The sequence below is a fragment of the Bos indicus x Bos taurus genome, chromosome 10 (genome assembly GCF_003369695.1).
Source record: "Bos indicus x Bos taurus breed Angus x Brahman F1 hybrid chromosome 10, Bos_hybrid_MaternalHap_v2.0, whole genome shotgun sequence".
NCBI classification, from domain to species: domain Eukaryota; kingdom Metazoa; phylum Chordata; class Mammalia; order Artiodactyla; family Bovidae; genus Bos; species Bos indicus x Bos taurus.
Window position 1 is genome coordinate 2,988,450 of NC_040085.1, and position 15,867 is coordinate 3,004,316.

Below are 15,867 nucleotides of genomic sequence, written 5' to 3' on the forward strand. Positions count from 1 at the left end.
GAATTTTATCACAATATCTACCATCTCAAATTCCTTCAAAACACCCATTTTGAGAATAATAAAAAATTATTTAGACATCACTAAGTCAAGTCATTCACCAGAATGAGGTCATCAGAAAACTTTAAAATCAAGTACACATTTTTAAATAACATGTTAACATTACCATCTTTAAATTAATATTAGAATAAGTTTAGTAAGAGAGAAGAAAATTAGTATATCTACATAATAATTTTAAGTACTAAGCATAAGTAATAGTAAAATACTAAATGCTATTACAGATCTACTCATGTATTATGATAAAATTGATATCCTTACTGTATACTGATTTTTGGGAAGAAAGGGGCTATTTCCACTGTTCCAAAGGTTACACAGCATTAAGGTCTTACTTCCAATCTATTACTTTAAATTGGGCTAAAGAATGGTAATTGAGTGGTACATTAAATTTTCCAGTATGAAGCAATTCAAGTTGCCTACCATAATGAAATGTACCTCTAAATAAGAATATATGAGCAACTTCAGATTTCAGTTATGCTAGATTTATTTTTCTTAAATATTTTATTATATATTGCTAGTATAAAAATTAGAATTCTATGACATATCACAATCTATTACTCCACTTTAATCCTTTGGTTATACACTTTTTTTTTTTTTTTTTCAGTTAAAAGGACAATCCCCCAAAGGTCTAAGAGATTATTTTATTCCTATTCATTAATATACCAAGATTAAAATAATATTCAAATATTCTAAACATAGTGCATACATTTAAAATATAAATCTTTAAAAAATTAAAAATCAGTAAGTTCTAAATGTTCATACTGAAAATCTCAAGATGGTAGTGGTGGTGCGGTGGGGCCAGGATAACATTCAGAGAGTCCAGAACTAAGGTAATAAAATTTCCAAGTAACATTTTAAAAACACAGAAAATTTCTCCACAACAGGAAGTTTATCAATAAGTATATTGAAACCAAGCTTTCTGTGCTGACATTAAAAAGCTTATAAAACTGATAAACCTAATTTTGTGCATTTGGCTGGAATCAGAATCATAAAATTTTCAGGTTTCAGCCCTGCCTTTCCCTCCCTGTTAAATTATAAGACTCTCACTTGTACACTACTGATTCTATGAATCCGTGGCCACTATTTTCAAAGGTTTGAAGCAACTGAAAAAAACAGTACGAAAATTAGCCACTTTTTGTTCTCCACGGCTAAAGCCAAACTATTAACACACATGCACACATATGATATAACACTTTCATTCTGAACCTCTACTTTTCAGTATTTCCAAAGACAAACTGGACTGTAAGTGACTCTGCTTGAGCCTTTATTCTAAATGCCCTGAGCAAGTGGTTAAGTGCACTTTTTAAACCTTCTACCAGAAGGCAGTTTCCACTGCCATTTTAACCTATTAACCTGCCTGCAAAAACGAATAATCTTTCCAAGCTGACCACAGCAGTTATAGAAAGACATTCCGAAAGATTTCACAGATCACTCTGTAAGCAGTTCAATTTAAAAGCTATTGTGTTACAATACCAGCTCACTGCACAATGCAACAGTGTATGGTAAAACCTGCAAAAACATCAATTTTATTTAAATTTGTCAAAGGCACAATCAGAAGACATCTAAACAAACTGCATACAAATAGCAAATCTGATGCAATATTCTGCATCTGGACTCAATATGCATTAAAACTTAAGTGTGAATTAAGCAGGGGTGGCAGGGCAGATGCGGTTAACTTGTGAAATGGCAGGCGTTCAGGTAGGCAGCTGGGCAAGAAGTACACAGAGCACTACTTCAGTATCACTCAGCAGTCTTTACGAAATAACATCTTTCAACTCTCCTTTTGTAATATAAAATCCTCACCTGTCCCATTCAAGGTAATATGTAACCCTGTTAGAACAATCCTCAGGTAGTATGCATTTCATTCTGGAAGAATAAAACTGTATTTTATCTATTTCTCCTTGCATTTACCATAGACTTTTCCTTCACATATTTATTTAGTTGCCATATTTTGTGCACATATAGGTAGGTATATGTTTTTAAATTTCTTTGTACATTGGCCTTTTTGAATTTTATGCCCCATTTTATCCTGTTAAAAGCCCTTAATTAATTTTAAATCTCACATTCTTGTTGATATTCACTTAATTATCTCCTTCCCTTACTTTCCTATTTTCAACTTTTATAACAGTGTTTTAATTATAAATAGCCTTGATCTGGCTTTTGTTTTTCATTCCGAAGTCTGTCTTCTAATGAGAGAATGCAGTCCATTCATATTTAGAGTAGGATATATTTGATTTTTACTCTTCCATCTTCTTGATTTTAACTCTTCCATTTTAATTTTTAAACATTATTTACATTTAGGTTTTCTTTTTTTTTTCCTTTTTGTGAATTTGGAATTTCTAGCATACTTTGTATTCCGCTAATGGTTATCTTCTATTTGATGAAAACAGAAAAATAAGCTTTGCTGTAAGATCTGTAAGGAAGTATGTACTTGGCGAATATTCCATCAACTGTTGTAGAGAAAGCTGATGCAATCAAGAATTTTGCTGAGCCCCACACAGGGACATAATCAAAGACAACAAACTCTTTTTCCAAGAAAGCCTGTCGCTTGCTTGATCCAGGTCTCACGTACAGTCACAGGTTTCGTGTGTAAGCCACTGCATCCCCCAAAAGCCCTCACACTGCTTTGCCTTGCCTCTCCCTGTCTAACAAGACCAAAACAGGCCTAACAGCACAAGACGACTGGAATACAGAATTCCACATTCCTATTTCTTTCTCATAACCCAACACACGTTTCTCTGCCATTATTTACAAGCAGGAAATTAACTATTTCCCCTACCAAAACCCACTGCTTTCACCCTAAGATAATCTATTTTCACCTTGAAAAGTGAAAGGGAAGTCGCTCAGTAGTGGCCGACTCCTAGCGACCCCATGGACTGTAGCCTACCAGGCTCTGCGGTGCATGGGATTTTCCAGGCAAGAGTACTGGAGTGGGGTGCCATTTCCTTCACCAGATCTTCCTGACCCAAGGACTGAACCCGGGTCTCCCGCATTGTAGGCAGATGCTTTACTATCTGAGCCACCAGGGAAGTCCTTGCTACTTTTTAAACACATGAGACTACGAAAATAATCTCACCTCCCTCTACTCTCTTCCTCCCATGACACCTTCAAAACACTTTTATTCTGAACTAATCACACCCTACCCCTAAATTTTCTAAGATGGCTCAGTATTTTTAGTATCAGATTAGAATTTCCTTTATGTTATGGCCCTTCTTTTTTAAGAGTTCTCATTTAGTCTATTTTTATACATTTAATTATGTGTATAAATATATACATGTATTTGTGTAAGTACTTCTGTTCTTTGATTGCCCTGATCTAGATTTCCAGCTTTGGCTCCTTAGTTCTTGCTTAGAAAAGTGGTTCTTACTAGGCGATGTAACACTTGTCTAAAAGGTATCTAAATACCTGTAGGAGTATTTGTGATTGTTACAATGACTAAAATACTATTGAAATCTGATGTCTGGTTACACAGAGATGCTGCATATCTATCTCAGTAGATATGAGGAAAAAGTTTTACCCTCCTACTTCCTATCAGTAGATTATTGACAAATAATGTTAAACACTTGCTCCACATATGGGCAAATGGACCAATTTAATGCCTAATTTGTCAATAATTTGGGTGAATCAAAAGGAAACAACAATAAAGTCCTTGCCAGGGCAGTGAGTGGACAACTGAATTGGATACAAAAAAGAGAGACTAGAAAAGGAAGACAAATACAGCAATAATGTGCTGGTTAAGAAAGCAGACCTACTTACTATATGACCTTAATCATGTTACCTAACCTGTCTGTGTCTCGGTTTCCTTTTTTTAAAAACTATCTTATTAAAAATTTTTTATTCTAACATTTTATATTTCTCTTTTGCCGTTTTGGTTTTTCATAAATTTTATTGAAATGAATTAAGTTGCTCTATGTTGCTCTATATTTGTAATAAAGTTTAATAATCCTGCCTCCAATTTCTTTTATGTAAAATAGAATAGAACCTACATTTCAGAGTTGTAATTACAATTAATGTTTTATATTTTTTGGGTGCTTAGAATAGTACCTGACATATGATTAACACTATAGGAGTTATGTTAAATAAATAACCAAAACAGAAAGAGCAACAAGGATGCTTATTAAATTCAATAGCCATGATCATAAAAAAGTTTACACTAAACACTACTCTCAGTGTTTCATTTATGTTGACTCATATATTCCTCACAACAGATCTATAAAGTCATTAGTACATGTGTTTCAATTTTACAGAAAAGAAAACTGGAGCAAGGAAAATCAAGTATTGCTTAAGATCACAAAGCCAGTAAAGGGCAGAGACTAAATTTGAACCCAAGTCCTGTCATTTTCAAATCCAGTCTCTTAATCTCTCATATACAGTCTTTATAAGAAGTCCTGACTTTGATTATTAACCAACAATAAGAGTAGACATGAAGAAAAAGAACTGTGGTGAGAATATAGTAAAAGATCTTTCCTTTCCTCTCACTTATTCACTTATCCATCCACCCATTCCAGCTTGGATTCAGAGACTCTCACCCTACTCTATAGGCTATAATCCTTTTACTATTATGTATTTTGTTGCTCCAATTAGCCAGTGGAAACTCTTTTAAATTCTGACATCTCTACCATCCTGTGAGCAGAGCCATGTTTTTATGGCCCAACAAGATGTTCTTTCCGTGGCCCAGCTCTAAAACTAGCCATTTCTCTAAGGAGTCCTGGTTTCTTTAAATGCTGAATGGAATTTAAAAACCGAAGTCTTCCCAAAGCGGGGATGTGGTACTACTTTGTACACTGTGCATGAACCTTGGAAACATTCTAAAGTGAAAAAAGCCAGACACAAAAGGCCACATTATCACATGATTCCAACTGCATGAAATGTCCAGAGAAAGCAAATTCGTAGAGATAGAAAGTACATCAGTAGTTATCAGGGGCTGAAGTATGGGGAGGATCAGGAGCCTTGGCTTAGGGACTTGATTTTAGGGATGATGAAAAGGTTCGGCAATTGCCCAACCTGGTGAACACTCCAAAAGTCACTTAATTCTGGATTTAAAAGGGTGAATTTTATGCTATGAAATTATATCTCAATCAAAACAAAAGAAAACAAACAGGATCTGGGCACTAGGTGTGGGGTTATCATCGCATGTAGGTCCTCTTAAAGGCCACATTAAGAAACATATCTTTGTACACTCATGAATGCATTCATATGTACATACAAATGTGTGCAGACACACACATACCTGCACATACATACTCCAACACACCTAGCTATCTACATAAAGACAAATGCAGTTCACACCGACATGTCCAACTCCAATCCAGTATGCAGTATTTACTGTAACCTTTCCCTCTTTCAGATCTGTGATTTCCTTCCACAATAGGCCAGAATCTCAGAACAAGAATCCAGACTGTGCAGCTCTCTTATTCATTATACTTCAGTATATCTATTTATTTTAACAAAACCATAATTTACTGAATAAAATTTGGTTCAATTGGTACTGAAAGCAAAGATCTCTTAACTGGTACTCACAGTGATACTATCCAAGAGTTTAGCCATATGCTTGATAATTTCACCATGTTGCATGGGTTGCATTTGCAGCAATTTCTTAATAACAACCACACTTTCAGCGACAACTATTTCTGGAAAAAAAAAATCGGATTATTCGTATTTAAATATGAATTTCAATTCAATTCAAAGTCAATTCAAACACAGTATTCTTAGTAAAATGTACATTTAATTTAGCAAAACATTCCACATTTCTTAAATGACTAGGAGAAAACTAAAACACGAGAGAATATCCACAACCCAGATCCCTTTCCTGCCAGATCTCCCTGGCAGTGCAAGTACTTCTCCATTGAAGGTTTCAGTCCCAAGAGGCGCTCTCTCCTTCAGGGTCTGATAACTGCTCCCAATCCTCAAGCCCTTTCCCTTTAATTCTAGATATGGCAAAGGCTTCCCACCTCTGCTAGCCCGCTAGCCCCAGGGTATTACAGTACATCTTGTTGGTTTCCCTTAATCCCACCCACAATTAATAAATAGTTCCTTCATTAAACTCTTTTCAATCATCTCTTTAAACTGTATCATCTGTTTCTTGCCAGGGCCTTAACAGTAACTGGTACTAAGGGTGGCTCCAGGAAGCAGATCCTCAAACTGGGATTCCGAGATTGCATTATTATAGACTAATTAGTGGTCCAGAGTTACGTCTTTGGTGGCACCAGCAGCAAAACACAATAAACCAGTCAGAGCACCTGGCTTTATGGAATGAATCTTATATAAACAATTACTAAGGTTACCAATACCAAAGAAAGACACCAACATTACCTTTCCTTGTTATTCTGGCTTTTTTTTTTTTTAATCAGCTGGGATTCATGGATATTAGAGATTCGCTGGTATACACTATAAAGGTTTATTTTAATATTACCCTGAAAATATGCCATGACTTGGGTTCTGTTACTCATTTTCTCTGAAATATATTTTCTTATCTAGCTCCCTTTAAAAATACAAGCAAAATTTTCTATCATTCTAATTATTATTAAAATATGCATTTCATATTATATTTCTTCATGGGAAAGATATATTAATATTTCATAATGTTTTAGTTTGCTGCTCTTGTTGTTTAGTTGCTAAGTCATGTCTGACTCTTTGCAACCCCATGGACTGTAGCCCGCCAAGGCTCCTCTGTCCATGGGACTTCCCAGGCGAGAATACTGGAGTGGGTTGCCATTTCCTTCTCCAGAGATCTAAAATCTGATCTCCTGCATTGGCAGGCAGGTTGCTTGCCACTGAGCCACCAGGGAAGCCAATGTTTTAGTTTAAGAAATGATGTATGTCTTTTAATTCTCATAATAACATACGGTAGGCAGCTTATTATCAGCATTTTAAAGATGAAGAAAGAAAGATGCACTGGAGAATTCAAACTCAGGACTAGAATCTACCATTTTATCTTTAATGTTCTATGTTACTATGAGCAGGTGTTGCTTTTACAAAGACTGCCTCTTGGAGCTAGAGAAAAACAAAGACAAATTGGAATGACACTCTGCCCTCATCAAACTTACCCTCTGCTAGGAAACATTAAGTGGTTATATAAGAAATTACTATGCAATGTAATGGTTTTGAAGAATCAATAGTATAAAAATTTATCTTTTAAAAACATATTATTGCAAAATTAGTCCAAGTTTTTTTTTTAAGTTGTATATTTTTAATTATTCACGTGTACAGGCAAGGTTGACTAACCCTAACTATAGTTGAAATAAAATTAGGCATTATTTACCCTTTGGAGCCACCTTATCTTCTGATCATTACTGTTATGGATTACCACAAACTTGGTGGCTGATAGCAACATGAGCTTATCGTTTTACACTTCTGAAGCCAGAATTTAACATATGTCTTATGGAGCTAAAACCAAGGTGTCAACAGGGCTAAGTTCTCTGTGAAGGTTCTAGGGGGGAAATCCATTATTTTCCAAATTTTAGAGGCTGCCCACATTCCTCGACTCAAGCCCCCTTCCAGCAAAGATATCATTCTAATTTCTGCTTCTGACATTTGGTTATATTGGGTCCCAGATTATTGGATGAAAAATCTCTCTATCTCAAGAATCTTAATCACATCTGTAAAGTTCCTTTTGCCACATTAGATAACATATTCACACGTTTCAGGCATCAGGACCTGAACATCTTGCAGGGGGGTGGTGGTGGTGGTGGTGGTGGTGGTGGTGGGGTGCTATTTACCTAACCTAGGTGCTTTCCCATTCCCTTTGAGTAATTCCACCCTATTTTTCCTTTATGCTACCTCCTGGCTTTCAAAGACCTCAGCACTCCCCTACAAATACAAAATGAACTTGTGTTCTGGGCCTTTCCAAGCTTTCTCTTTGTCCTCAACAGAACTTAATCGTACTGACTCCAAGAATTACAGCCTACTATTAAAAACAAAACAAAACAAAACAAAACAAAACAAAAAAAAACAACTTATTTTAGAAAGAACACGTAACAGGGGATTTGCCATCTAACCAATTTTTAAGCATACGATACACCACTGTTGACTACCGGTACAGTGTTACACAGTAGATCTCCAGAGCGTACTCACCTTGCTAAGTAAAACGCGATGCTCACTGATTAGTAGCGGCTCGCTTTCCTTTTCTTCCAGCCCCTGGCAAGTACCTTTCTACTCTTGAATTTTATGAATTTGATTATTCTAATACCTCATACAAGTAGAAACATTCAGTATATACCTTTCTGTGACTGGCTTATTTCACTTCAGGTTCTCAAGATTAGTACAGCCTACTATTATCTTCATTTTACAAATGAGGAATCTGAAGCACAAAGAGGTCAGGTAATTTATTCAAGACAACATTAGCATTCAAACACAGGTAGTCTAGTTCTGCATGAGAGCAATAGCCAGCAGCTGAGTAAGTGTTCAATAGATACGAAGACTACAGTATACTTGTTTTATATTATTGTGTCCCTCCGTTAGAATACGAGCTCCTTAAAGGCAGGAACTTCTTATAGGCTGGTGAATACCTTATTCATCTATTCTACACTCACTAAATACCTCAACTAATTCAAATTTTCAACAAATGTTTATTATATAAACAAAATTTAAAAAAGTCTTTTACCCCAATTCTTTCAGTTTACAGTAGATGGTAAAAAAGTTTTTCAGACCAGCAAATTTTGTGAAAGAAAATCAACTGGGAGTTAAATTATTCTAAGTCAAGTCAACTGAAAATGCAGATTTCTCCCTAAAGTCTTTAAGAAATCTGTTTATCAGTGAATCTTACATTGTCATAATGGGCTATTTTAGGACAACCTTCAAGTCTTCCTAGAAGTCCTGTTCCTGACAAGAAGGAAGAAGTCAGCAGCAACAACAACAATCCCCAAAGCCCTACAGGTCCAAGAAGAATATATTAAATACATGTAAAAACAATGTAGCCTCAATGCTGTCCCTGAAAAGCTGCAAGATACAGTATCCAAAGAGCTGATGAGGTATTCACAATATAAAATCAAAGAGGCAGAGATCCTTAGAGGTCCCAAAGGTCTTACAGATTTTAAAGAACCCGAGGCCTCATTCATAGCACTTATTCCTAAAAGCAGATCTTTCAAAAGAAAGACAAAGAGGCTCTGTTATAACAATTGGCCGTTATAAATGAAAAATATTATTGCTTTCTTTATTGTTACTGAGCCAGATTTCCAAACTACAGAAGTGCAGCACACACAATAAAGAGTTAAAGAATCAGGCTAATGATAACTATGCCATCAGAACCTGAAAAATACAATTTAAGTTTCTTAATATTCACAGCAGAAAAAAAAGGTCCATGGTTATAAACAGAGTTTTGATTTACCAAAAACGAAAGTCTAAACATTAAAATATCAGTTTAAATTCGTAAATCTACCTTTAAGAATGATTATAAATTAGTCTCCTCCCATTGTATAATTGTAAACTCATCTAGTCTTCCCTTAGAAGTACTACAAGGGTACAGAATATTCATCTTTTTAAAATGAAGTGAATAAAAAATATTTTTTTAGAAATCAATGTGCTAGAAAGCTGAAGCAGAAACATCTGTTTTAATATCCAGCTTGAAAATTTCACATGAGAAAAAAAGAGTAAAAACACAAAATTGAAAAACCCTGAATACATTTTATATTTGAAAGAACTAGCCAGTGTTCTGATTTGTGTGCTTTTTGTATGCAATCAAAGTGAAATGTGTCTTGTTTGATCAAATAGGAAGTCATTATTAAAGACACAGGAAAATGAAGGCATATTTTTAAACTCACAATTTAAATTGTGACAGAAACAGACACAAAGAGGATGCTATTATTAAAAGTAGAAATAGATAAAATGAATGACATTTAGCACCCTATCCTCTGTAATTACCTTCTACAGTCAGTGTTTTAAAAAAGTCTATTTCCTTGATAATTTTTTTGTCACTTATTTGGAGTTACTATACTACACACAGAAAAATGTTCTCTCCATTATAATATCTTGAATTGACAGGTTAACAGTTATAATTTTATGTTGATCGTAAAGATCACTCTTATTTGGGGACAAATTTTGTTTCAAAAAGTTTTTTTCATTAGAAGTACTTACAACAATGTTACAGCTCTCAAAAGCGATCTACTTGTGCGAAAAGATAATTAGGAGTAATATTTGTAGCAAACAGCTATTTTTCAAATAAAATATAAAAGTAATCAATTTTGTTATGTTTCACCTTATGGTTGCTATGTCATATATGCCTGTGTTTAGATATGACATAATTTTATTTAGAATCCCACAAATAATTTCAATAATTTTATACAGAAAATTATGTGTTTCCTAAAAAGAATCCCTTGTTTTAATCTCTTTTTAATTAAATAAATAAATACTTTTAAAGGTGAGAGTTGAATCTTTTTTTTTCAAAAGGTTTCATTTATTTTAAACCCATATCATAGAAGTAACTGGTATTTTACCATAGAAAGAATGAACTCTAGACTATGTATTTTACTGGATATTACCTATCCAGTTCTACAAAATGTTTAGACACTGATTGGCTTAAAAACATGAAGGTGTTCCAAATTGATGACTTTTACATTTAATTAATCTTGAATATAAAATTATTAAGTTAATCTGGAAAAAAACAACTTGAAATTACAAGTTTAACGTACTTTTCTGATCTAGCCTTTTTAACTTCTCCTGTTGTAAAGTCATTTGCCTGCTTTTAGCACCCTCTGCAGGTGAACCAATATTATACATGACTTATATGCCATTAAAAACCAGTAAAATGGAACCTTTGTGCAAAGAGTGCAATGAAGGTGATTAAACTGTGAAGAAATAAAATAAACAGACTACATTTTCTTAGTTCTGTTCAGGCAAGAAAATTCTGTTTGTAAGTTAATTATCCAATGTACTAAATAAAACAATAACAAAAAGCTTGTGTGTGTGCGTATGTGTATTTCAAAGACAATACGTTACTCTTCATTGTAATCACGGACATACAGAAAAAGCTCAAAGGCAATACAAAAAAAGATATTACAATTTGTAGATCATGCCAAGAATATTCAAATGATAAATTATTTGCAAGTAAAATGAAACTGCCAACTCACCATCCCTGTTGGACAGCAGACACACCAGGCCGTTGAGGCATGTGTCAGAGACTTCTGTGATGCTGGTTGCACATCTGCCTATAGTCTGAATAGTGGCTGCTGCAAACTGTTTATCCTGGCTTTTCACATAGGTCTAAAAAACATTGTCTCAATTAGTTTACACACTGGTACTATCAAGCAAAGAAAAATATCCCTATAATAAGAAGCTTTGTCAAAATCAAATTCTAGAATACACAATCTTCTCATCTATAGGAACAAAAGAAAGTCCACCTTTTGACTTAATTCAGTTCTGTTTTTTCACTTAAAGAATGTGACTGTAGTACAGGCACATTTTCAAGTCAGGTTCATTCACCTGTGGCCACAGTAGCTTATAACTCCAAAACAGGTAGTGGGGGAGCAGTCACCCAAGATAGCAATTAGTTTAAGTGCAAGGTTGAAAGAAATGATGAGACCTCTCTTTTTGAAGGTTTCAGTTCATTTAACCAGCAGCATCTATGAATCTATGAAAAAAGGGTGGCCTTTTCAGAGATACTAAACCTAAATATTGAGAGAAGTGGAGAAAAAGGAGCAATACGCTACCGATAAACATTTTACTTTAAAAAAGGTTATCTGAATGGTGGTAAAACTACAACAGCCACAGTGAGAAGCATTTCAATAAAGACTTTATAAATATACCTAATTTGCAATAAAATAAAACATCACACTTTTGAAAAAGATTTTCTTGAAAAAAATGTTTTAAAAATACAATGTAAACCACATATTTATACAAACTTAAGAAATTAATCACTTATTTACTACAAGCCTAAAAAATTTTCACTTTGCTTGTTACTTTCCTAATTCAAAAACTAAGCTTTTATTGTGTACAGACAGAAAAAAGATGTACTTTTAATAAATATGCACGTTTATGTACAAAATATAAATGGATTTAAAATCCCATTTTCAAGTGCAATTAAAAAAAAAAAAATTCCCAAACTCAAATAACAAGCACATAATGTAGAATTAACACCTTGTTCATCTAACATGCAAAAAAGGATATGCATTTAAGTGGTGTCTAAACGACAAATGGAAGACAAAATCCAAAAACTATCTAAAAGACACGTGAAATTGGTAAAAAATGGTACCAAAAACATGATTAAAGGTTGAAGAAATAAACAAATTAAATTTCTTAGTTCTCTGTAGGAAAAATCAACTGTATTTAAAACCACTTCCCAGTTGATTACCTAATTTCCTCAATCACAGAAAATAAGTCCTTTGAAAAGTTCTCTATTATTTCAAAAAGTTATAAAGAAACTGTAACACCTATGGGCATAACACATAAACACAGAAATAAAGTACACATATAGACAGTGATAAAAACAGATAGAATATACTTAAAAGTCTGACTGAAGAATGGACCTTATGAAATAGCCTGATATTAAATGAAATGACTGGATTACCAATATTCTGTAATAGATAAACAATGCCATAAAATTACCTGAGACTCACTCCCTACAACTCCAGTAACCTGACAGAAGCACAAAGTAGAAAGCAAAAGGACATCCAGACAGATTACACAGATCATACATGACAGCAGAATAAGGGACAACTGCAAGCACAGAGACAGAAACTTAAAAGTAAATTAGCAAACCTATAAAAATGAATTACATGTCACATTTAAGCAATGTTCTATACCCACAGATTACTAGCTAAGAACTTGAGATACTGTATATTCTGCTATGCAAATATAAAATAAGCATATATCCTAATTTTATAAGAACTTTTTCTAAAAAAACATATAGCATAAAAGTATAGTAATCCAGTTACAAAATTACAAAGCATGAATATATTATAATATCCCACTACTCCTGCTAAAAGTATAAGATCACATAGCCAAAAAGAAATACAATGTCTATACAGCTAAAAAGAAATTTAGGACAGGCATAAAGAATGATTATAGCAACAAAATAACTTTAATCTATAAAAGCTGTGTGTGTGTGCTCAGCTGCTCAGTCCTGTCCTACTCTTTGGGACCCTATACACTTAAAAAGCTACCATCTATCACACAACCTAAGCAAGAACACTGGACTGGGTTGCCATGCCCTCCCTCCTCCAGGGGACCTTCCCAACCTAGGGATAACACCCGTGTCTCCTGCACTGGCAGGCTGGAGTCTTTACCACTGAGCCACCTGGGAAGCCACCTATAAAAGCTGGGGGTAGACAAAAATTCTGGGAATACTGTGTGGCATGCAGTATACTTTAGTTAAGAAAAAACTGCTGATGAAATGTAAAACCAGTAATATTGATATAAGGTTTTCTATTACTGTGCTCTACCACTAAGTCTTCAGAGCTAACTCTTTCATCATAAAAAGCCTAAGAGCCATGAGGGAATGTTTTTATGTTTTTGGAGCATGTGTATCTGGGAAGCATCTCAACTATCCACATATAGGATTTTAAAAATACAGCAAAACATTAACAATTAAACAATCATGAGAAGGGCAATTTTAAACCAATTTTTTTGAGCTATACATGAAGCTAGCGGACACTGTCTAAAATAGAAGCAGACAATCAAATAGGGACAACCAAATAAGAAATGAAGCCATTTTCCTGAGTACAGAGTGTAGCACAAACTATTGATGATGATAAGAAAGAGTTATAAACTAGTCTCTCAAATTCTACAATATGAAAGGGACTACATTTTATTTCCCTCAAATTTAAAATTTGTAGTTGATATTTATACTTGAAAACTTATAAATTAGTTGTCAACCTTCTTCCAAATTATACAGTTTTATTTATACAATTACACACATCTAAATTGAGAAAGATATATATCTAACTTTAAACTGAACAGATGTTTTAGAAGTTATTACATAATTAGCATTGTACACAAACCTGAAATTCTCGAAGAAGAGTTGATATGTTGGCTTCATTTGCCAAGTTTGTCAAAATTTCAAGCTAAGGTAGAAAAAGAGAAAGTAAACGTTTTTTGATGGTATGGAAAGAGCAACATGGAAACTTACAATGCCATATATGAAAAAGATAGCCAAAAAGAATTTGCTGTATGACCAGGGAACTCAAACAGGGGCTCTGTGACAATCTAGAGGGGTGGGATGGGGAGAGAGGTTCAGGAGGGAGGGGACATATGTATACCTATGGCTGATTCTTGTTGATGTTTGACAGAAAACAGCAAAATTCTGTAAAGCAATTATCCTTCAAATAAAAATAAAAAAAAAAATAAAGAAAGTGAATTTAATAAAGGTTAGCCATTTAATAGAAAGGTAATTTCTATTTCAAAAAAAATGCCTATTACAAATGTGAGACATTACACCTTTCGGGTGAACTTTGCCTCCCTACATCTACAAACAGAATAATGATATGGTGCTTAAAAAATAATTACAAAAAAGAGAATTCTACAGCTTCGTTAATTGTTTGCTCCAACTTTACAATTTATTATCTAATTAACCTAAACAACTTATGGCAGTTTTCTTTTTCTTTTAATAATAAAGTTAGAAAACAACTTGCCCTCCATGTAATACCTCTATATTCCAGATACCAATTAATTTTTTTGACTAGTTTTCCTTCATCCTACCAAACCAAATATTTAGACATTTTAATTCTTTCTTCTGGATTTAGTTAAAAGAAATGTGCAATTAAAAGTTCATCTCCAATAGACTTGCTGAAAAAATTTCAGTATCTACTCATAAAAAAATATTCAATTTATCTGAAGGAAAGCTTCAAAAAGGAAAACAGGAACACAGAACAGATGGGACAAACAGAAAAATAAAAGATGCAGACATAAACATATTCATATCAATAATTACATTAAAGGCAAATGATCTAAACACTCTAATTAAAAGGCATAGATTATATGAGTTTTCCTATATATTCTGGATACTAGTCAATTTTTAGGTTATGTACTGGAAATATTTTCTCCTAGATTATGAACTGACTTTTCATTTTATTTTGATGAGAACATCTTACTTTGTTGTACTATTTTAAAAAGTAATTAACATAGAGAAAAGGTAAAAAGCAGTTTTTATCTAAGCCACTTGCTTCTAGATTTGCCAAAATGATGCCACATCATCTCTAAACACATCTTGTACGTATTTTCTGCAAACAAGGACATTGTCCTACAGGCCACAATACTACCAAGAAAACCAGGAAATTAACACTGATACATCAAATCTATACAATAATCATTTATATTTAAGTTTCACTAATTATCTCATAATGTATTAAAAAAAGATCCAGTTCCATATCATACATTATATTTAGTTGTTTAGTTTCTTTCGGTATAAAAGTTTCTTTTATACCCAACCTTTCTTTTGACCTTCAGGACCTGGACGCTTTTGATAACTGCAAACCAATTATTGTGTAAATTTATTATACAATTTGGGCATGTCTTAGTTTTTTTTTTTCTTAAACTTAAGTTTCCATGTGATTAACCAATCATTCCAATATTTGTTGATTAGTCTACTATTGAATAGCTCTCACTGGTTTAAAATGTCTCCCCTCATATATGATACATTTTGATATACATAGATCTGTTTCCATGCTTCATATGTTATTATCACATATTCCAAGTATCACATTGTTTTCATCATTATAATTTTATATTCATAACTACACTCTGTACTGTAGTTATCATTCCCTGAATACAACTCTTTCATAATCTCTTGTAGTTGCATAAAATGTGCCTTTTTTCCTACACTGAACCCTATAACCTTGCTATCAACTTACCTACCAACACCAAAAAAAATGACAAAATCATGTC

The 15,867-nt window shown here is 33.6% G+C and overlaps 1 protein-coding gene across 2 annotated transcripts in view; it reads right to left on the bottom strand.

The window, feature by feature from the left end:
• Positions 1-15,867, bottom strand: part of AP3B1 (adaptor related protein complex 3 subunit beta 1) — a 235,789-nt gene that overhangs the window by 116,096 nt on the left and 103,826 nt on the right. For both annotated transcript variants that reach the window (XM_027552928.1, XM_027552929.1), the window contains 3 exons: positions 13,986-14,048; positions 11,118-11,250; positions 5,575-5,684 (listed from right to left, as the gene is read on the bottom strand). In XM_027552928.1, the coding sequence (XP_027408729.1) occupies positions 5,575-5,684; positions 11,118-11,250; positions 13,986-14,048 (306 nt within the window). The remainder of the gene's footprint in view (positions 1-5,574; positions 5,685-11,117; positions 11,251-13,985; positions 14,049-15,867) is intronic.